Below are 24,347 nucleotides of genomic sequence, written 5' to 3'. Positions count from 1 at the left end.
ATGAGGTCATGTTGCAGCTGTACAAAACTCTGGTATCGCCGCACTTGGAGTGTTGCGTACAGTTCTGGTCACCGCATTATAGAAAGGATGTGAAGCTTTGGAAAGGGTTCAGAGGAGATTTACTAGGATGTTGCCTGGTATGGGGGGGAAGGTCTTATGAGGAAAGGCTGAGGGACTTGAGGCTGTTTTTAGAACATAGAACATAGAACATAGAAGAAGAACATAGAACAGAGAGAAGAAGGTTGCCAGGTGACTTAATTGAGACATATAAGATAATCAGAGGGTTAGATAGGGTGGATAGTGAGAACCTTTTTCCTCAGATGGTGATAGCTAGCACAAGGGGACATAGCTTTAAATTGAGAGATGGTAGATATAGGACAGATGTCAGAGGTAGTTTATTTACTCAGAGAGTAGATGGGGTATGGAACGCCCTACCTGCAACAACAGACTCGCCAGCTTCAAGGGCATTTAAATGGTCATTGGGAAATGGAATAGTGTAGGCGAGATGGGCTTCAGATTGGTTCAACAGGTTGACGCAACATCGAGGGCTGAAGGGTCTGTACTGCGCTGTAATATTTTATGTGCAGGTTATGCTAAATTACCCGTAGTGTTCAGGAATGTGTTTGTTAGGTGCATTAGTTAGGGGTAAATATAAGATAAAAGGGGAGCGGAATGGGTCTGGGTGGCTTACCCTTGGGAGGGTCAGTGTGGACTTGTTGGACCGAATGGCCTGTTTCAACACTGTAGGGATTCTAGGCCAACCTTCTAGGCCAAATAAATGCAGATCCAGGTAAGAGTATTCCATCACACTACTAACTTCTGTCTTGGAGATGCTGGACAGGCCTTGGGGAGCTGAGTTACTTGCTACAGGCTCAGTCCTGCTCTTAAAGCTGCTGTCTTATATGGAAAGCTTGCCCATGAAATATCTGCCCAGAAGAAAATAGGAATTCAGAAACTCTGCAATTCCATCTCTTCAGCATCCATGAATGATACTGGCAGTCCCATTCAATTTGCTACTTTGCCACGGTGTTTAACTGTCTTTGTACACAGTTGTCAGATATGTTTCAGGAAGTAGATTTGTTTTTCATCTGCTTTCCACAATTTCCTCTTTCTCAGATGCCTCTTGTTTTCAACCCTATAATATTGTTGCTATAATTTTCTTTCCTGTTTTGAAAGCAAAGCCTTTTTAATTGTGACTAAGCTGGTTCAACTTGTCAGCTTATTTTTAGTTAAGTATGTTATTAACTTGCTTGCCTAACCTTTAAATGTGAATAATAAATGCAACGATGGATGGATATGGGAATTTACTGCCTTTCATTTAATGCATGACTAAACAAAGATTGCAGGTGTACTATATCAATAACTGAGAGTCCTAATGCAATATTTAATGTTTTGTGCTGAATTCAACCTAGAGACCAATTTTCAACATTATCTATAATAACACAAGACCGGGATGATTCAGCTTTGCTATGCATTGGTCCTGTAATAATTTTTCAACACTCTTCCTAGCTAAGTTGGATTTGGAAGCATAAATGTGCAAGATTTTCTAAAAGGGAGTAGTGATATAACAAATAGTTCTCATTTTTGACGGTCCGAGGATATGACCAGATTCTTACAGCTGTTAGAAATTGTTAGATGTCACAACTAGTTAACTTTGCTTCAATTAATTCTCTACTCTCATCACATCACGTGTTCTGGGGGTTGTTACGCTATTTAGGGTTTCCAAAAGGGCTTTATTTCTGATCTTGTGAATGTGCAGCCTTCACAGTTTGATGACTTATTTACATTTGCATTTATGCACCAATCGATATTTTGGGTATAATCCTTCTTCAGGAATAGGGGTGAGGGTAGGGGGAGGTCGATCAGAGGAATGAATCCGGTTCATGGCTGGAGGGAAGGGTCAGTTGGAGGGATAGAGGGGAGGAAGCATGCCTGGAAAGGGAGTCAGGGGATGGATGGGAAGGTTATTTGAAATTGGAGAACTTAATTTTGAGTCTTCTGGGCTATAGGTTGCCCAGGTGGAAGATGAGGTGTTGTTCCTCCAGTTTGTGGTCTGATTCATGGTGGCAGTGGAGGAAACCAAGGATGGACATGTCGGAGAGGGAATGGGCAAGGCAATTGAAATGGATAGTGGCTGGCTGACCTCTACGGGCCCGGCTGAGATGTTCAGCGGAATGTGCCCTTTGTTTATGTTTGGTTTCATCGATATAGAGAAGCCCACATTGGGAGCACTGGATACAGTAAACCAGGTTGGAAGAGAGGCAGGTGAACCTCTGTCTCACCTGGCTGGAGTGGTTGGGGCCCTGGGTGGAGGTGAAGGGGAGTGGTGTGCTAGCAGGTTTTGCAGGTACTGGGGGGAGTTGGTGGGGAGAATGGCATGAACCAAGGAGTGACAAAGGAAATGGTCCTTGCAGAAGGTGGAGAGGGGTGGGAAGGGAAAGTTGTTCTTGGTGGGGGGATCTAGTCGGAGTTGGCAGAAGTGTTTAAGGATGATATGTTGGATGCAGAGCTGGTGGGGTTGAAAGTAAAGATAAGAGGGACTCTGTCTTCATTATGTTTGGAGGGTGGACGGTTCAGAGCAGTGGAGTGGGGAATGGAGGAGCAGCGGTGGAGGGCTGTCTCGATGACAGAGAGGGGAAAGTACATTGTTTAAAGTAGATGGACATCTGGAATTCTTGGGATTGGAATATCTCATCAGAGCAGATACGATGGAGACAGAGGAATTGGGAAAATGAGATAATGTTTTTGCAGGATATGGGGTGGGAGGAGCTGTAGTCCGGGTAGCTATAGTAAATGTCAGTCCGTAAACTGTCGCTGGAGATGGAAACAGAGAGGTTAAGGGAGGGGAGGGAGGTGTCCGAGATGGGCCAAATGTATTTAACGGCCGGGTGAAAGTTGTTGGTAAAGTCTATGAACTGCTCCTGTTCAGGCTGGATGCAGGATGCAGCACCAATACAGTCATCAATGTAACGGCAGAAGAGTTGGAAACAGTACCCATGCATGTACTGAAATGGGAAAAAGTGAGGACTGCAGATGCTGGAGATCAGAGCTTAAAAATGTGTTGCTGGAAAAGCGAAGCAGGTCAGGCAGCATCAAAGGAACAGGAGAATTGACGTGTTGGGCATAAGCCCCTCTTGCGGAGGAAAAGGTGGGGGGTGGTGCCAGTGTGGCTGCGTAAGATGGACTGTTCCACATATCCAACGAAGAGGCAGGCATAGCTGGGGCCCATGCGGGTGCCCATGGCTAGTCCTTTGGTTTGGAGGAAGTGGGAGGATTGGAAAGAGAAGTTGTTCAGAGTGAGGACCAGTTCAGTCAGTCGAAGGAGGGTGTCAGTGGAAGGGTACTGGTTAGTACGGCGGGAAAGGAAGAAGCGGAGGGCTTTGAGGCCTTCGTGATGGGGGATGGAGGTGTACAGGGACTGGATGTCCATGGTGAAGATAAGGCGTTGGGGGCCGAGGAAGCAAAATCATGGAGGAGGTGGAGGGCGTGGGTGGTGTCCCGAACGTAGGTGGGGAGTTCTTGGACTAAGGGGGACAGGACCGTGTCAAGGTATGCAGAGATGAGTTCGGTGGGGCAGGAGCAGGCTGAGACAATGGGTCGGCCGGGGCAGTCAGGTTTGTAGATTTTGGGCAGGAGGTAGAAATGGGCGGTGCGGGGTTGTGGGACTATGAGGTTGGAGGCGGTGGATGGGAGATCCCTGAGGTGATGAGGTTATGGATGGTCTGGGAGATGATGGTTTGGTGGTGGGAGGGCTTATGCCTGAAACGTCGATTCTCCTGTTCCTTTGATGCTGCCTGACCTGCTGTGTTTTTCCAGCAACACATTTTTATGTACTGAAGTGGGACTGTTCAACATAGCCAACAAAGAGGCAGGTGTAGTGAGGGCATATGCCACCTCCTGGATATGGAGGAAATTGGAAGAGTTGGAGGAAAATTTATTGAGGGTGAGGACTAATTTAGCGAGGCAGAGGAGGGTATTGGTGGAGAGTGACTGGATAGGTCAGTTGGAGAGGAAGAAGCGGAGGGCCTGTGGGGAATGGACATGTATAAGGACATCACATCTGTAGTGAAGATAAAGCACTGGGGGCCAGGGCGCTGGACGTTTCCAAAGAGGTGGAGGAAACCTGCCTGGCTTGCTGTGTTCTTCCAGCCTCCTGCTTATCTAATTTGGATCCAGCATCTGGAATTTGTTTTGTTTCTTTATGCACCAATCAGCAGATTGCTCTTTGCATATTACCCTCATTCTGCCTGTGATTGGAACATTTATGATCTAAACTTGCTAAGAATAGAATCTAAGTAATTGTTCATTCAAATATTATGCCTCAAGCGCTCGCATTTATGCAAAATGCTCAAAGTTACTTAACCTCATTACTCATTCCACACAAATTTATACTATCATCCACACACCATGAGCATGTGGCCCTATCATTAGAGCTCATTTCATTTATATCAATTTCATCCCACTGCGGTGAAAGTAGAGACCAAGAATGAGACTGGAATCTGGTTTCAGTGTCATCTTACATCTACTGGACTATAATCTTTCTTCTTGTGCTCATTTGGTATAAGTGTTGGAATGCTGGGCAATGGAACACTTCGCCATCTATTGACAACATCAGCACTCAGAGTTATTTGTGACATTTTGTCTTTGTTCGTTATAATCCACTGCTCACACACCTATATCCCAAGTTTAGAAGAATTGCCATCTTGACTAATATGTCCCAACCATCTTTGTGGCATCTGTGCATAATATTTGTCAGGGTCTGCTGAAATAATAATAAAACACAGTATGATGCAGCACAGAATAAGGCTGTCCAGCAGTCCTGTCTGCTAGTTCTTTGAATGATGTGTCCATTTCCCTGTTTTCCAAATCCCAGCAATTTTGTTTTCTTTACGAAGTTTTTATCCTTTACTCTTAGAAAGACATTATTCACAGTGTTTCCACTGTGTTTTCTAGATTAGGAGAAGTGGTGATGTAATGATAGCATCATAGTCTTGTAATCCAGTTTCCAGACTAATGTCCTGGGGCCATGAGTCCAAGTCTCATTGTAGCTAGTAGGGAAATATGAATTCAATAAAAAAATCTGATATAAAAAGCTACCTAGCCTAATGATGTAGAGTCATACAGCACGGAAACAGAGCCTTCAGTCCAACTCATCTATGCTGACCAGGTTTCTTAAACTGAACGTGTTCCATTGGGGCGTTTGGCCCATATCCCTCTAAACCTTTCCTATTCATGCACCTGACCAAATGTACTCTTTCAATTGTTGTAACTATACCTGCATCTACCACTTTCTCTGGCTGCTCATTCCACACATGGACCATCCTTTCTGTGAAATGGTTGCCCCTTTTAAATCTTCCTTCTCTCATCTTAAAATTATACCTTCTAAGTTTTGACCCCTACACTAGGACAAAGACCTTGGCTATTCACATCATCTGTGCCCCTCATGATCTTATAAACCTCTTTAAGATCATCCCTCAACCTCCTACCTCCAGAGAAAAAACTCCCAGCCTATCCAACCTCAAATAATCCAGTCCCTGTAACGTACTTGTAAATCTTTTCTGCACTCTTAATTTGGTTCACTAATACCCTCTGCTGCTCTTAAACACTTGTTATGCAATAAAACAGAAAATGCTGGAGAAGTTTGGCATGTCTGTAGCATGTGTGAACAGAGAAAAGTACATGTTTTGACTCTGATATGGCTCTTCTTGAGAACTGATAAATGGTATTTTTATGCTGTGGTAAGTTGGTAAAATCATATAGAAACACTATTGGCACAGTACTCCAGGTTTGCCAATCAAATTTTATTCTAACAATATATTAAAGAATAATCCTCGGTCAGTGTCAAAAATTGCTGGAAAAGCTCAGCAAATCTGGCAGCAATCTGTGAATACAAAGCTATCTAACCTAATGCTCCCATCTGCCAGATAGAAACTAAATGCCAAAACTTCCCGCCATGGTCAGGGACATGCTCGTACCTCACCTCCACGGACCATGGCATCCGATACCACATCATCTTGTACATCTCTAATCCACTTACAATGCAATTCTGCACTTCAGTGCCTCACTTTGGAGTGCACTGGCATCTTGCACTGTAATGGTGCTGCAAGGACTTTTTGCATAGAGGAATGAGTTACCATCTCATGGATTTAGCCAGGAAGCAGTTCAGGGAGCCTTATATGTTCTCTTACTGCACCATCACTTTGTGCCCCCTTTCTTGAGTTGCCTTTTGACACTTTTCCCCTTCAGCCACAACTTAAAGGCCCACAGTAATTTGTCTTGCTGTGCCTCATAGCTTTGATTACCAGGCTGAGTCTGGGACTCACCATGCCAAGTGTGACCTGTGCTGTGTTTTATACTCATTCAAATCCTAAATGAAACAAATCCATGAATAGAAAAGAAATACATCCTCTCTCAAAGTGGGCAATGTCAGTGTTTCATTTGTCTGAGCAATGGGAAAGTGTTCAAGGGGATATTGCACTGACCATATACTTGCAGAGTGGAGGTTGAAGACATTTATTATCACAGCATCATGCATCCAGTGTTTACTGGCTGGTCACGAGCAATAGTCATCTCTGTGAAGGAGAAACACAGAGCAAATGGAAGATATCCGAGGATACACAGTGATCTGGAATTGACTTCCTACCACCTTGAACTGTGAGTATTCTGCAACATGCTCTCCTATATGCAATGATGCCTTTCTTGGGTGATGTGGGGCTGTGAGCACAAGATCTCAGTCCTCATGTAACACTTGGCGACATAACTGATGCTGCACTTATCAGAATAAGGTCAAAAGTTGATCCATGTGGAAACATTCCATGATCTTGCTTGTCAGAGTGCTCCATGCCCCAGTGTATGGAGGATTTTGTGATAACCTTATTTGATGCGAATACTGCCTACCCACATTGCTAAGGACCTGTTCTATACCTTAGGTTCTCCACACAGGGTCATAGAAAGCGTGACTGATGGATCCAGTCCCAGCAGGGGTTATTGTTTCTGTTGCTGTGGTGCAACAAAGGCACAGAGAAATGGAACAGCAACACATATGCAACCTAAGCCAGGACCAGCAGCACCCTACAAGGAGTTACTGAGCAGCTTGCACATGGAGGGGTCACAGCTAGAGTTTCCTTCGAGGTAACAGGAGGTAATGGAGGCCCAGAATCCTTTGTCCTCAATGGCATTGCCTCTGAATGAGCAGGGAATATATTGTCAGCACAGATAAGGATATTCTGGGACACTGTCACGGAACTGCACCAACTTGTGAAACAGGACCTGTGATGTGAAACAGTGAGTGCCCTACCCAGTGGCTGTCAAGGTGACAGCTGCGTTGAACTTTTATCAAACCAAGGAGCCACTGTGAACCTGTATGGGATCTCTCAATTGTCCATCCACAAATTTATAAAGGCTGTGACCAATGCCATTTGTGTCAGATTATGCCAATCCATTTGATTTCCCTGTGACAAGGTCAGTCCGGCAGCCCAGGATTGGGACTTAGCAACAGGCTTCTCACTGGTACAGGGAGCGAGAAACTGTGCACAGTCCGCACTGCGAGGGCCCTATCGTAACACAGTTGAGTTCAGGTTCCATTCCATCAACAATCAAGTCACCAGTGAGCATCATTATAACACTTTAGAAGTATGCAACAAGTTTCCTTGGAGCTGCCACACTGCCGATATCCTGGAGAACTTTAAAATTTCTACTGCATTTGCGAGGCACGATATCTTATGAGGATGGTCACTGATGCTCTCTCTGTGAACATAGCTGATGACTCCATAATGTAACCACTTGACTGAGGCAGAGTAAAGATACAATACTGCCCTTGCAGTACAGTCTGGGCAGAATGCACCACACATAATCCTAGCATGCTGTGCTCTGCAAAAATGCAGCAGCTTAAGGGGAGCTATAAGGGATGGTGAAGAGCTGGGAGAGCAAGAGCAGTCTTCTGAGGAGAAAGATGAGAACATTGAGAAGAGGAAAGTCACCTTCTCCATGAGAAATTGCGACAGTGTCAGGCACTAAGATCGAAACTGAACTGACACTCATTCCAGTAGATGAGTGCTGGGTGCAGTGGTCATTCATTAACTGTAAATTCATTGGTGCTTAACAGGAAAGCAAATCATTTTTGTTCCCAGAAACAAATGCAGCTTCTGTTTCTTTGTTCACTGTTGCTGTTGGTGAATAAAATTTAATCTTTGAAAGCATTTGAAGTCTTCTCTGTATGTGACGGATATATATTAAGCAATGATATAGCAACAAAGCTAGAGTGGGCATTGGCGAAAGAGTAGCAGTGATTTAGAGAAGGCTGTAACATTGGGACGTAGCTAAGGTTAGATCACCTGTGTGACCTGGTGTTGGATTTAACAGTGACTAGGATAGGGATGTGCAGTTGTGCATGTGTGGGATTGTCAGCTGTACCACCTATGGGCCCTGAGAGTGGTTGGTTTGATAGTTGCTGTCTGTCATGTTCAGGGTGAAGGACAACTCTAGTCTGTCAATATTTGACCAGATGCAGAGCTGGCTATCAACATTGCACCAGTCCAGGATTCCTGGAACTTGCACTTAAAGTGAGAACTGGATGAGTGGGGAACCATAGGGCCATGGTACATGATTAATAAGGCAAAACTGGGCAATAGCATGAGAAATCAGACTCAATAAAAATTACACTTAGCCAATTTCTGGTAAGCTTCAGCCCAATATATTTTTACATTTACAGGCCATAATTCCATTTGCAACTTAACAGCTGGACCACAGAACTAAAACAATTCATAAAATATGTCGCATTTGTTGACTGTCTAATGTACAGCTTCTTGTTTCATTTCATTACGTACAACAGTTCACAGTAACTCCTTTCATTCCAGCTTTCTTGTCGATCTAAACAATTTAAATATCTTTAAAATAGCTTATGAATCTGTGCTGAGGAAAGGAAGGTCTTTTTTTTGAAACTCATTCATGGGTGTGGCCAGGACAGAATTTATTTCTAATCCATAATTGCCCAGACAGCAATTAAGTGTCAACAACATAGCTGTGGGTTTAGAGTCACATATCTGTCAGGGAAGGACAGCAGTTTCCTTCCACACAGTCAGGAGTGAACCAGATGAGTGTTTTCAACAATCAGTAATGATTTCATGGTCATCATTAGACTCTTAATTCCAGAGTTTTTTATTGAACTCAATTCTGCCATTTATGGTGGTAGACTCAAACCCAGATCCTGAAGACATTACCTGGGTCTCTGGATAAATAAACTAAGAAGGCCATTGCCTTCTCTCTGTTACTCATGATTCATTTATAACCCCCTCTATCAGAATTTTTTGTACAAACATTTGTCTTGGCATCAAGTAATTAACAAAACTGGCTCTCTTTTTTTTAATAAATATTTTTATTAGAGATTTAACATTTTTACAAGTTTACAAAAAGAAACAAAGCTCTCAAATACAAACATTGATATACAATTAAATCAAATATACAATAGCCAAAATTTAACAAAAGAAAAAATACCGAAAAAGAAAAAAAAAACAAAACTGTCTACTAATCTAACCTACAACTAACCAGAGTGTATATTAAGTCTCCTACATGCTCGGAATGTGTTAACATCAAATGTAATAAAACCCCTATTCGTGCGGGATTCCTCTCCCTATAGCTCTGCAGCCGGAACATGACCGGGCGTGGGCGCTGGTTCGAGCCGGGCCCGCGTATTGCGACCCGGTAGGCCCATTCCACCCCTACCCGACCTGATCCAGCTTCCAGATTTAAAAGCTGTGGCAGCCACTGCTCGAGGAATGCTGTAAGCTGGCCTTCCTCTTCCCGTTCGGGAAGGCCCAGCAAACGAATATTTTTTCGACGACCTCGATTATCAAGGTCGTCAATGTAATTCTCTAAGGTCCGGACTCGCTGTTCGAGAGTCCAGACCTGATCCACGGCCGATTGCGCTGTATTTTCGGAGGTCGCGGCCTTTAACTCCACCCCTCCAACTCGGCGCTCGATTTCCTGGATGTCTCGGTCATGCTTCTGCAGCGCGGCCAAGAGTGAGTCCCATCGATTTTGGGATTCTTCAATAAAAGCGTCGATCTTCGCATCCAGTTTGGAGATCATTTCCACAAGGCTTGTCACTGTAGGTAAGTCCCCTGGGGCGGCTGTGGACACCTGAGCTGCAGCAGGAGAGGGTGGGAGAGGGGTTCCTGCTTGCTGAGAGCTGTGGGCTCCCTTCCCGTTGGTCATTTTTATTAAATATTAGATTGTTTAAATGTAATACTAAGCAACTAATTAAATTAAACAGCTATTATGAATGATTTGGTGAGTGTGGTGGGGGTGGGTGACCCACCTTACCCAAGTCTTGGGAGGAGCACTATAGACTTGCTGGGTCGCCGCCATCTTGGCTCTCTTTAGCAAAAAAAAAATACTTATTATGTGTTTGTGAATATCAACCGTCTCAGCTCCAAAATAAATTCATTAACACATTATTTATTTGAACATAATTGATAAATTTGTATGAATCAGTGTTTGAATTCAAAATTAATGACTGAACAATCTTCGCCATTGCTCTAAATGTGTGGCTGTGCGATCCTTTTTACAAGTTAACAAACCTTAACTACTTCAGGACATTTCCACAGGAAAGAATTAATCTAGAATATTGTCATCAATCTCAGAGTATCACGTGAGACAGGCAGATCAAGAAAGGTGGAGACAGAGAATTTATTCCAAACAAAAACTTTATGTGGACTTATTGGAGAGCTCCAGTTCTCACCAGATGCAATATTATGACTGTGTATCCATTGACAGGTGCAGTGGAAATTCCTTCCTACATTGTTGCTTGTTTTGTGATGGACAGATTGGGAAGAAGGAATACTTTAGCACCGTCCCTGTTCCTGACTGGTGTGGCATGTTTTCTCAGCATGGTGACTCCCCAGGTGAGCTTCCAAGAAATTTTGTATCCTCAAGATATTCTGGGACTTAAACTTTTAATTTTGACAGAAAGCAGCAATTAGACGAAGAGAAATTCAACACTGTGTTTGCCTGTTTCTTTTTAGCTTAGAACTAACATTAGGATGATCAATTTTAGGTCACAAACTCCCACTAACAAATTTTCCCCATTCACTCACCAGTGTCAAGCTGAATTATTCAGTTCAACTTTCTGGAATTGATTCATAGCTTCAGCATTTTTTAAGGCTTCTCTTTATCTCTGTTCTTGCTTGCTAACATAAACCTGAACTAAAGTCCATCTTCATTTGACTGACAAATGAGTTCTAATGAAACGTTCACATCCATACTAAAAGTGTAATAATTTTACTCACCCTCAATCATATCCATGCCTAATGTATTTTTTTGTTCTGAACTTACTTTTCTCTCCGTGCAGTTTTCCAGGAGAACAGTGAATCTGACCCTGGATGTTGACATTGGTGTTCTGGCTTTGAAACAGAGGAATCTCCTCCTCATTTGTGAATATTTATCTGACCTGATGTAGCATGGGCAAGATGTGGAAGTTACCAGAATAGAAAATAATTTCAGGGTGAAATGTTTTGGGGAAGTCATATTGAGTATTTCTTCTTCCTTTCATCTAGGACATTAAGGCCCTGTCAATCACTCTGAGCATGATTGGAAAGTTTGCAATAGCTGTGGCATTTGGATTGATTTACCTGTACACCGCTGAGCTGTACCCAACTATAATACGGTGAGTGGCACAAACTGGACTACAACTGCTTTGGGTTATTTCACACTACAAGTACAGTTGTATGTAAAAATATATTGTATGAAGCTACACTATTTATCATGCCAAAAGCCATGTTAAAAGCTTTAGTGGAATGCAAACTGTTTTTAATAGTCATTCAATCATTTGTTTGAAATCAAAACTGATAAACTGTATAATGTAGAGATGATGTTTTAGTTCTGATGGCTATCTATGTTGGACATTACAGTCCTTGCATTTCTAATGGTTCTAACCCATTCTGAAATGGAAGTGCTTCCATGAAAGGCAGCATGGCTTGGGGAGGAACTCCCCAATGGCCTACCCATCCATCAGGGAGCACAGGTCATAGAAAGAGTGGTCAAAACACACTCTCATGCCACCTGACTGACATCATGGGGACAGAGAGGAGAGGGAAGGCTTACAACCATTCCTGGCAGTCCAGCTGAGCACTAGAAAGGCAACAGCTGGTAATGGGAGCACAACTTTCAGGATTTTGAGTCTGCTGACAATGAGGGGCAGTATCATCCACAGGTAAGGCAGAGCCCCGTGCATGAGGAGAGGAACAAGAGGCCGGAATGGCAATACAGGTTAAACCCTCAGTACGTGATCTATTGCTAAAAGTGGAGCTAACTTGAGACATCAGTGAACCAGTGTTGCAAGTCTGTAGGCAGGTGACTGAGATTCATGTGCTCATTGAAGAACACCTTGCAGACAAATAGATGAGTTAGGAGCAGAACGTGGCCATTTAGCCCCTTAGGCCTGCTGCATTTTCAAGAAAATCACAGCTGATCCATTTGTGATTGAATTCCACATTTCCATCTCCTCCTGATAACCTTTGATTTCCCAGCCTAACAAAACTCCATCTACCTTCCACCTTAAAAATATTAATCTCCACTGCTCATTCAGACAGAGATCAAAGTTACATGACCCACTGAGAGAAAAAAAATCTCCTCAACTCTGTTCAAGAAAGGTGACCCCTAATTTTGAAACAGAGCCTCTAGCTCTGAACTTACCCTAAGAAGAAGCAAGTTTTCCAGTTCCACTTTGTCAAGATCATTCAGGATTATGTATATTTCAATCAAAATATGCCTCACTGTTAAATGTCAGTGAAAACAAGCCCAGTTTGTCCATCCTTCTATGACAACGCACTTATTCCACATACCATTCAGTAAGCCTCCTCTGAAACACCTCTAATGCATTTACATCTTTCCTTAGTAAGAACACCAAAATTATACACCATATTTAAGATGTGGTCTCACCAACAAAGAATAAGTATGACTGAAGCAGAACATTCTTACTTTTCAGTTTCTCTTGTAGTAAAGGATAGCATTCCATTAGCCCCCTTGATTATTTGCTGGATTTGTATATTAACATTTTATAACTCATGCACTAGAACACATTCACACCTTATGATTCTGTAATCATTCTCTGTCTAAATAACACTGCTTTATTATTCTTCCTGCCAAAGTGAACAATTTCACGTTTTCCCACATTATACTCCATCTGAACAATTTTTGCTTACTTCACTCAACTTCTCGATGTTGGTCTACAACGTTCTAAAGTCCTCTTCACTGTATACCTTACAGCTTTATTTGTGTCATCTGCAAATAAAGCTACCATGATTTCATTGCTTTCAACTAAGTCTTTGATGTAAATTGCGAAAGCCTGAGGCCCCTGCAGGACTTCACATACTGCAAATCAGAAAAAGATTTACTTATGCATATTCTCTAATTTTTACCAGCCAGCTAGTCGTATGCTACCCCTATATGAGGTGCATTTACATCTCACAATAACCTTTCATGTGGCACCTTGTCAAATACATTATGGAAATCCATTGACAAAAGGCTGTCATTTGTCCACAGTTTATGTTATCCCTTCAAAAAGCTTCAATAAATTGGTTAAATATGATGGTCCTTTCACAAAAAGGTTTCATATTGATTAGATTAGATTCCCTACAGTGTGTAAACAGGCTCTTTGGCCCAACAAGTCCACACCGACCCACCCAGTCCCATTTCCCTCTGACTAATGCACCTAACACGATGGGCAATTTTAGCATGGCCAATTTACCTAACCTGCACATCTTTGGACTATGGGAGGAAATCGGAGCACCCGGAGGAAACCCATGCAGACGCAGGGAGAATGTGCCAACTCCACACAGTCGCCCGAGGCTGGAATCAAACCTGGGACTCTGGTGCTGTGAGGCTGCAGTGCTAACCACTGAGCCACCGTGCCACCCATTCTTCCTGATTACTTTGAATTTTTCTATGTGTCTAAATGTGACCTTTTCATGATTGACTCTAACACCTTACTCACAAGAGGAACATGACATTACATCTAATTTCAGAATATATATATGAACATACAAATTAGATAGCATAGGCCATTCTGCCCCTTAGATCTTCTCCTTTATTGAATAAGATCATGGCTGATCTTATTACACCAGTATTATTCACGCCAATCTCCATTTACCTTTCGTCCCCCTGCTTATATGTATGTCCCTCCACCTTAAAAGTGTTCAAGGATTCTGGTTCCATTGCCTTTTGAAAAGAGAGTTGCAAAGCTGAATCCTCTATGAAGTAAAAATTCTCTTCATCTCTGTCTCATATAAATGTTGTTGTGTCACCATAGTCTTACTAGACCGTACAGGCTGCTCTCATAAGAGAGAAGCAACTGGTGGGGATTTAACCCGAAGGTCTCCAGACCTCAGGCGAGGGGAGAGATTGAGAAGGAAAGTCCTTCATGGTAACCTCAAACTGGTGATGGGAATTGAGCCAACGACCCTCAGTTGGCTGGATTGTTGGTTTACAGAGCAGTGTGATGTCAACAGCATGGGTTCATACAAATGACCATCAGGTTAAAGTCATTGTCGGTTTTCTCTCTGATGGAAGAGCGGCCTTTGGTCCTCTGGAATTAGGGTAACATGCACATTTTATGTCAATTAGAAGTGAATTATGATTCAGTAACAGCTTTTTTGCTGAATGTCTGTCCAGATGGGAAATGGGTGAACAATGCCAGTTCAGAGGCACAGTGATTGCACATTCAAGTAGAGACCACAATAATGGCATGTCATGCCTAATTCTGAGGAGTTCTCCCAAGTTCACAACTGGACTGGATATTCCAGATCCCATTGATAACCTGCTAAGATAACCAAGCCACATTTGGCTTGAGTCAAAATTTCTGTCCAACTGCCATTATCAAAGCTGCATGAACTCCAAATGCTTTGTTCACTAAGTCTATGTTTAATAAAAACTACTGAGTAAGTTGAAAAATCTTTCCTTTCAGTTCATTGGCTGTTGGTACTGGAAGTATGATAGCTCGTGTTGGAAGTACAGTGGCACCTTTTTGTGTTCTCCTGTCATCCGTGTGGATCTTTCTACCACAGGTAATGAGATTCCTAATTAAAGGTTAGCTACATACAATGGATTTGAGCCATTGAGTCATGCAGCACGGAAACATACCCTTTGGTCCAATTCATCCATGCTGACCACACATCCTAATCTGACCGAGTCCCATTTGCCAGTATATGCCCCATTTTCCTCTAAACCCTTCCTATTTATATACCCATCCAGATGCCTTTTAAATGCTGTATTTGGGCCAGCTCCACCACTTCCTCTAGCAGCTCATTCCAAAAAGCGCACCACCTTCTGTGTGAAAAACTACTCCTTGGGTCATTTTTACTCTTCTCACCTTAAACCTATGCCCTCTAATTTTGGACTTCCCTACCTGGGAAAAAGACCTTGACTATTCCCAGCCCATATCGTCATGATTTTATAAACCTCTATAAGGTCACCCCTCAGTCTCCAATGCTCCAGGGAAGAAAGCCCCAGCCTATTCAGCCCCTCCCTATTGCTCAACCATCCAGTCCCAGCAACATCCTCATAAATTTTTTTCTGTGGCCTCACCAATGTCCTGTACAGCTGCAACATTACATCCCAACTCCTATACTCAATGTTCTGACCAACGAAGACAAGCATGCCAGATGCCTTCTTCACCACCCTGTCTACCTACAATTTCACTTTCAAGGAACTATACACCTGCATCCCTGGGTCTCTGTGTTTGGCAACTCTCCCTAGGGCCATACTATTAATTGTATAAGTCCTGCCCTAGTTTGCCTTGCCACAATGCAGCACCTCACATATTAAAATTAAACACCATTGGCCACACCTTGGCCCATTGGCCCATCTGGTCAAGGTCTCATTGAGATAATCTGGGATAATCTTCTTCACTGTCCAGTACACCACCAATTATGCAAACTGGACTGTCCTTGCCATTTGAATAGAAATGATTTGCATTAATATATTTAAACTCATGCTGTGTGAATTTGGGCTGACAAAGCCAAATATCCTATTGCCATGTTGCTGTCACTTCCTTAAGAAAATAAAAATCAACATCTCTGGGGCAGGTGAGACTTGAAACTGGACTTTAAGGCACAGAGTCACTACCATTGTGCCATATGAGCCCTCTTTTATTATTTTTTAAGTCACCATTTTCCATTGCCATTTCCTATGTGAGTAATTATAATAGACCTTCCCATATAAAATCATGGTTGTTACTATATAAGCGTAATCTATGGAATGCAGCTGGTCAGTTTTGAACAAGCTTGGACCGATATTTTGAGATGGAGTTTTTGTTTTGTGTGATTATCTTCAGAGGTGAACGTAGATTCAATATTACTCCTTTTGCCTGATTATATAAGTTGGAGAGAGTATGTAACAGTGCAGTTTTCTTGGTTAATTGGAAAGAATCACTGTAGCATGCTGACTGGACTTCCAAAGTTTGGTAATGATGGTGTAGAATATCAACTTGCAGTGCTGCTGCCGTGTGGAGCTTTGATATTTTCCTAATTGAGCCGTTATTATTAATAGTTTAACATTCTTTTAAAAATGATCAATGTAACAAGGACAATACTTGCAAGTATGATGATAGTGAATTTAATATTTAAGATACGTTACAAACTTAACAGGAAACATTTGAACAGTACTGATATATTATTTCTCCCTTTGCGGTAGTTGATTGTGGGAATTATGTCCTTTCTGACTGGCTTGTTAACGTTGTTGCTACCGGAAACTCTCGGGAGACCTCTAGCCCAGACCTTTGAGGAAGCTGCAAGATTGCAAAAGAAAACAAAGCGAGACAAAACCAAAGAAGATTCATGTGGAGAAGATGGCAGTGCTGCAGTGGGGAGGATTGTAAAACGAGACTATATCATCGATGGTATAGAGAAATCAAAGGAAGAGCAGAGTCTGATTGAACATTTAACACGGTTGTAAAGCTCATTCATTGATCACTAAGTCTTGAAATAGGCGAGTGTTGTAGTATTGATTAGATACTAATGTCTTCAATCTGTAAACTAACAAAAAGTATACAAACAGTTTGGCATCTATTACAAACAAACATATATATAAAGTAAAATCCAACATTATTTTTAGTAGTTTGTCCCTACTGTAGTTAAGTGGTCAAGAAGTATTCCTATTAGACAGTAAAAGAACAACTTATTAATTATGGTGCATGCTGATTTGCCTATATGGGAATTTAACTGCAAAATGAATATTGACTGATAACAGTCTAACTCGTAGCCTACAATAGGCTGCATTTTATATTCTTATCAACTATCTCTTCTGGTAAAAAACATCTCTTCGATTTTGATCACTAGGACTTCAAAATAAATTACTGATTGGTCATTGTTTGAAATTTTCCATAACATTAATTAGAACTGGATGATGAGAAATGTGCTGTTTTGGGGTGGGAATTGAGACTTTCAAGAAGTTAAGACTAACTTTGTTCCATTACTTATACAAACCATGATTATAGAACAGTTTGTCTTGACTAATGTTCACCAACAATAAGTTTTTATTTTTGAATTAATTTAGTGAATATCACCATATCAGCTACATCCTGTAGAGGACAATACTGTGGAGACCTTAACATTTGGACTCGATCCTCACGTAATATCTAGATTTCTAACTGTAAACTAAAATTAACAGATATCAAACAAGGTCTTTTGTGTATTCATTACCCGTGGTAACATGTTTTTGTTCAGACTGTTTCATCAAAACATAAACAGAGTCAAAGCTACCTCTGCCTTGATTGGCTGAATGGCATCCTTCTATAAGTTTTCCCCATTTTCTGGTCACCTAGTTCATTCACCAATTCTAGGCAAGCGTTCTCTATTAATATCATAGACCATGTGGCCACCACATCATTATTTTTCTAATTGACCTTCCTTCCGTATAGGAAGTGCTTGGCTCTCCATTTAGCTCTGACCCATTACACTGTGCTTAAGAGCAGGAACTGAGAGAATCGAGCAGAATTGAATCTACGGCATCACTCATTAATGAAACATCATGCAATTATTTTTAGTGCTTTACCAACCAAATTTGTGCCAGAATCAAAAGTAGAAAACTGTAGCAATAACAGTAATACGACAAAGGTTCAAATAACATTTAGGAATCTGACCTTAAAAGTTTTTAAATCTTTTCTTATTTTCTTTCTGCTTTTAATAAATCTGTCCCAAGCCATCCATGTTGCTATATCCATAAAGCCCTCTGTAGTCAGGAAGGCAAGAAATTACAGTCTGTAATTGTACAAAAATTGCAGACTTTCAGGATTATGATATAGTCAATTGTTAGTAGACCAGTAAAGTTAAACTTTGATTTGTAAAAATGTAATACTGCATCAAACATATCAACAATTAATTAATACAAAGAATGAAAGTCATATGCATGTATGACATTTACTCAGATAATGGGAACCAATGAATCTCATGACACCCGTGCCACTGTTGTTAAGTTCCCCAAGCATGGTGTTGTTCAATTGACTACAAAACCAAATGTAGAACTGCAGGGACTTATTTGGGGAAGCCACTAGGAAGAATTTTTTTTATGTTAGGTCTTCTGGAACACCAGTCTTGTAACTTTTGTACTGTGGTTTGGCCAGGAATCCTGCAAGCATCCTGCTTAAAGGACCATGCGATGCAGCTAAAATTCAAGAGCTCCCAAAGTGACTCTGACTGTTCATTCACTCTTAATGTTGAAGTTGAAAGGTTTTAAGACAATATTGAGAATCTAGTGCGGAAAGTGGTCCCCAGACCATACAGTACTACATACTGTATTACATATTAGTTTGAGAACAAGTCAATGTAGTATTAAACCTTTGGGAAAGCATGGTGATAGGAATGACTTCAATTATATAATGCCACCTTGCTTATAAAGTCGCTGATAGTGATTGCTACTTCATTGTTCAAGCCTCAAGGTGCCCACGGTTCACAAACAGATTATAGATAGCACTTAAACTGTTTGTCCACTGCTTTACTGATATTGGTGGAAATCACAGAGCTCCATATGTAAGACCCATTTCAGCTTGCCAAATACTTAAATGGATTAGTCTGAGGCTGGCAAGTAAACAGAAGAGTACCAAAACGCTGGTTTCTGGGCTAGTGTTAATTTGAACTGACAGCATTGCTGCAGTCTTAGGAGATAGAAGGTGCATATAAACAAGGAACAAGAGTTGGCCACTCACCTCTTCAAGCCTGCCCTGCCATTCATAAAGTCATACAGCTCAGAAACAAACACTTCGATCCAACCAGTCCATGCCGAACATAATCCCAAATTAAACCAACCCCACCTGCCTGTTTCTGGCCCGTATCCCTCCAAGCCTTTCCTATTCATGTATCTGTCCAAATATATTTCAAATGTTGTAATGGTACTTGCATCGACCACTTCCTCAGGAAGTTCATTCCACCTGTGCACCACCCTCTGTGTTAAACATTTACCCTCATGTCTTTTTTAAATCTCTCTCCTCTCACTTTTTTAAAATGTGCCCTCTAGTCTTGAAATCCCCAATCTAGGGAAAAATCAACTACCATTAACTCTATCTTACCTCTCATTAATTTATAAACTTCTATCAGGTTACCTCTCAACCACCTACGCTGCAGTGAAAAAAAAAGTCCCAGCCTATCCAGCTTTTCTTTATAATTCAAGCCTTCCATACCCAGCAACTTCCTGGTAAACCCTATCCAGATTAATAATATCCTTAATGTAACAGGGCGACCAGAACTGGACACAGTATTCCAGAAGAGGCCTCACCAATGTCCTATACAACCTCAACATGTCTTCCCAACTCCATTCAATAACATGATTGCTGATCTGATTTTAATCTCAATGCTGCATCCCTGATTAACAGTTCCATGGTTCACAGTTCAAACAGGGCAAGTTTGTTGTGTAAGTCCTGGTAATGACAAGGCTTTAATGAGATCGATAATGTTTATTAACACTAGGCAATACCTCACACTATTACTAAAAGTGGTACAATACTAATTCTTACGTTTGGTCATTGTGTAGCTTATTAATTGGAAGCAAACTAAAGAGATTTGAATTCTGTTATACTTCAGTGTTATCCCAGTGTAAAATAGTGTTGACATCACAACACTAATATTTCAAAAAGGCTATGAAAATATGGACTTCTTAAGTAAGTCAGTTCTAACATCGTTAGGAATATGTAGACCTTTGAGGGATGTTCACAGAAAATGACATGTAGTTTCCGTTTTCTTTCTTTAAAAAATCTATTGTTTAAAGTGGAATATTCAGCAATTGCAAGCCAAAATTAGGTTAATTGAAAGATGTTTAATCAATCAGTTTATTTTGAATAATTATTTTCATTCTGGTTAGCATCTGCCTTATTGTGTTTCTAATGCTGAAGGGAATACTAGTCTCTGTGGCACTCAGCAACAGTTAAACAACAATATTGAGAATCCAGTGTGGAAAGTGGTCCCCAGACCATACAGTACTACATACTGTATTACATATTAGCTTGAGAACAAGTCAATATAGTATTAAACCTTAGAGAAAGCATGGTGATAGGAATGACTTCAATTATATAATGCCACCTTGCTTATAAAGCTATATCCTTTTCTTATTCCAAAACATATGAAAGGAGCATATACCAAAAACAACAAAAAAGCATATCTAAACAGCCATCTTTGCTACCAAATACAAAGAGCTTTAAAGGAACTTTTGAAACAGCACAATTAAAATGAGTTTTGTTTATTTATATTTTAAATATAAATTTGTTCCAGGTGAAGCCACTTTTGAACATTGTTTATTGCTTTCTGTAGTGAATTTGGTAATCATCGTTAGGATCTAACAAGTTCCCTTTAGGTCACATGGAGTGACAGATGAGCTGAATACGTAAATTCCACATAGCAGATTTCTTCCAGTTTGAAAGAGAGAGCTTTAAAACACATCAAAGACAAATTTATAGGGGCCTATTCATGGGCAGCTAAAGTGCCCCCTTGTTTCTGGTGATTGGTCCCCAGTTGATAAGCAAATCACCAATAACCTATGTTGCCCAAAACTGTTAAACTGCATAGAGATTGTTACTTGATGGGTGCATCTTGGCAAACTTCCAATAAAGCTGCAACCTCAAAATAGCTCCAGACTCTGCTGCCAGAACAGATGGATAGCTGGGACTTGTTAATAGACCACTCAAAAGTTAAAATCTATCCCAGTGACTTAAAGCACCCAGGTTGTGTTTTATTCTTAAAAGCTAATTTAAATGTTATGCTGAAGACAAAAGTACAAAGTGTCCTGGACAAACTGATCTGCAGGAAGTTCAAGGTAGCTAGTCTGTTTTGCCAAAGTTTCTCATGCATTAAGTACATTCAAATTCAAATGTACAGCTAATGGAAATGAGGATTTCAGGCAGCACTAGATTTGGTGTCAGTGTCCTGATTGGAAATTAATGCTGCTTTGATTTGAAAACAAATCTGGATGTTGCTGAAGTATTTCAAGTATGTCCAATTTCTTAATTCAAATAAACCTTATATGTAGAAGAGGATAAAGGAGAACCTGTTTTAGATCCATTTTATTCGGTAAAGCGAGTAGTCCAGCACTTTCTGTTAAGTAAACCAAAACAGGGCATTCAGAAATATAAGAAATTAGTTTCTCTTAAAATAAAAAAGCTTTAGAATATGGTAAAAAGCTAAGGCTAGGAAAGCAAATAAAATAATTGATCCCTAAAATTCATCACTTTGAACTACAGTATATATATTTCATAGTTTTAAGTGTTTCTAACATTTAGAATGTTGAATTGAGTTTCTAATTCAAGATGGATTTGACATGCGTATTATGGAAAAGGCATGCACAATTTCCTAATTCAGTATTTCTGTTCTGCCTTCATGCTGATCATGTGATCAGTATTATACAGTGCAAAAACATGCTGAAATTAGAAGTGTGACAGATATTTGAGGTCCCTCAGATTGTTTCTCAGTTCCCAGACTGAACCCCTGTCTAAAGTATAGTGCATTTGAAAAACACTAGTCAATTTCTAAGACGCAATAAGAAATCAAAAGAAGGCAGTAGAGAAACATTCCTGATTTATTGTCTTATTAAACTGAACCGCTAAACTCACTTTCACTTTGATGCTCTACTGATCCTCTAAGGATTAATTGCATAGTTATCTACTGAATATTAACCTTGTTACCACCACAGACACAAACTTAAATCAGAACAAAAAATGTACTCTGAGCAGTATAAATTTACAATATGTGAACAATATTCAAATACAGAAATATTAACACAGAACAACTTCTGTATTAATGGCACTGGTTGTAACTTTTCAGACTACTGAAAAGAGGAAATGAGATTGCAAATTTTACCTCACTACATTTATGTTGTTGGATTAAAATTAGGTTTACATGTGTTCATAATATGAGCCAAGTCAAAAAATTTGGCAGGTCTGAAGAAGGGTCATTGGACCCAAAAAGTTAACTCTGATTTCTCTCCATAGATGCTGCCAGACCTGCTGAGATTTTCCATCGATTTGATTTTTTTTGTTTCAGATTTCTAGCACATGCAGTTCTTTTGTTTTTTATATCAGATATAAATAGACCTATGCTGTAGTTGTTTAGGCAAGTTATTTGTGGTTGTTTGAAATCAAACTGTATTTGTGATTAGAAAATCTGTATTCAAGTCACTGTATTAAATGTGTATTATTTATACTGTACCCAAAATATGTGTTGGACCACAAACCTATAAATCTGATTGCTGTTAATGTAATTCAAGTTGTGTGTGTACATACTATCTCTGCTAATGCTTACCCAATGCAGTTCATTGATTTGTGCTTTGCCTAATATTTTCTTTTCAGTTAAGTAATGTGGATAATTGTGGACTTTAGAAAGCTAAACATAAGTGCATTAGTACTGTTTAACTTCACTGATGTGAGCATTGACGTCATTATGGAAGATGTTGTTGATTGTCAATCCCAGCAACCTTGAGGAAACAATGCAAAAGGCAAATCATTGCTGTGATAGTTTAGGTGTAGTGGTGTAATATTTTCCTGACTGCTTTGAGTAAGCTTTCTCTGTAAGGAATAAGTTCTGAAAGGGAACTCTATCTAATTTTAAAAATGGTAAACTCCAGCTGTCCTAGTCCACTGGGATGGCATCATTCATAGAACATAGAAGAATACAGCGCAGTTCAGGCCCTTCGGCCCTCGATGTTGCGCCGATCCAAGCCCACCTAACCTACACTAGCCCACTATCCTCCATATGCCTATCCAATGCCCGCTTAAATGCCCATAATGAGGGAGAGTCCACCACTGCTACTGGCAGGGCATTCCATGAACTCACGACTCGCTGAGTAAAGAACCTACCCCTAACATCTGTCCTATACCTACCCCCCCTTAATTTAAAGCTATGCCCCCTTGTAATAGCTGACTCCATACGTGGAAAAAGATTCTCACTGTCGACCCTATCTAAACTCCTAATCATCTTGTAAATTCCTGGAATGGATGGAAGTCAGATAAGCAGTGGCATGTCCTTGAGTGGGAAGAAATTGAGCAGGTATCCAGGATAATTCCAAAAATATGGTCCGAGGATTCCTTGCCTCCATGGTTTTTATTTCCTACCTTTACCTTCATGTTTATACGGGTTACATGAGCCATTCCTGGTCAGTCAATATCTAATATGGTGGACGATTTGCTTTCTGATCCCTTGCTGCTGCCATCAAATAGAGATGATAAGTCATCTAATGTCCTATCATGTCTCCTGGGCTAATGGGCCTAACTATCCATCTGTTTGAGATTGAAAACTTCGCATGTCATAGCAGACTGTGGCGTGGTAAGTTGGTGCAGCAGGTACCATAGGCATTTACGCAAAAATAACTTCAGTATACCATTCTTAACAGAAGTGTAGAGTTCCAGTTTATGAATAGAAGTGATATTAATTTGTCAATTTAGAAGTATTTATTTTGGTTATCACTTTCCAGGTTTTATAACAGTTTAGCTCAATGTCAGCCCATAAAATGTTAATTACAGTGCCCCGGGTATTGAGTTTGGGAACCATGTTAATGGACTAGGATGTTCATTTTGGAATTCTGTAAAACTTTCTTTGCTTTTCCATTACTATACTTGATATGGATTTCTTCGAATAAATTTCATTAAAACATCGGTTGAATGTACAGACTTTTAGTGCTTTTCACCTGGAATCATAATTCAAACCACTCAGTAGATCAGATGAGCAGACAATATCCTGCATTTCACATGTTTAGATGGTTTCAGAATGTTTCAATTTTGCTAATTTTTTTCAACCTCCACATGAAAGTAGGAACTACAACAATCAAGGAGGAAGATTGAAGAAATCTACCAAAACCCTGGATATTTTAATCTGCTAGTT

At 40.6% G+C, this 24,347-nt stretch overlaps 1 protein-coding gene across 5 annotated transcripts in view; it reads left to right on the top strand.

Annotated features, from left to right (window-relative positions):
* Positions 1–24,122, top strand: part of slc22a16 (solute carrier family 22 member 16) — a 105,661-nt gene extending 81,539 nt beyond the window's left edge. For all 5 annotated transcript variants that reach the window (XM_043687133.2, XM_087983081.1, XM_043687134.2 and 2 more), the window contains exons 6-9: positions 10,774–10,901; positions 11,553–11,662; positions 14,960–15,059; positions 16,687–24,122. In XM_043687133.2, coding sequence (XP_043543068.2) covers positions 10,774–10,901; positions 11,553–11,662; positions 14,960–15,059; positions 16,687–16,947 — 599 coding nt within the window. In that variant the 3' untranslated portion in view covers positions 16,948–24,122. The remainder of the gene's footprint in view (positions 1–10,773; positions 10,902–11,552; positions 11,663–14,959; positions 15,060–16,686) is intronic.
* Positions 24,123–24,347: the final 225 nt, after the last annotated feature.

The sequence above is a fragment of the Chiloscyllium plagiosum genome, unplaced genomic scaffold, assembly GCF_037043375.1.
Source record: "Chiloscyllium plagiosum isolate Xiang-an unplaced genomic scaffold, Cpla_swu_hap1 HiC_scaffold_3, whole genome shotgun sequence".
Classification (NCBI taxonomy): domain Eukaryota; kingdom Metazoa; phylum Chordata; class Chondrichthyes; order Orectolobiformes; family Hemiscylliidae; genus Chiloscyllium; species Chiloscyllium plagiosum.
Note: the sequence above shows the minus strand (reverse complement) of the source record. Positions and strands in the feature narration are given on the sequence as shown.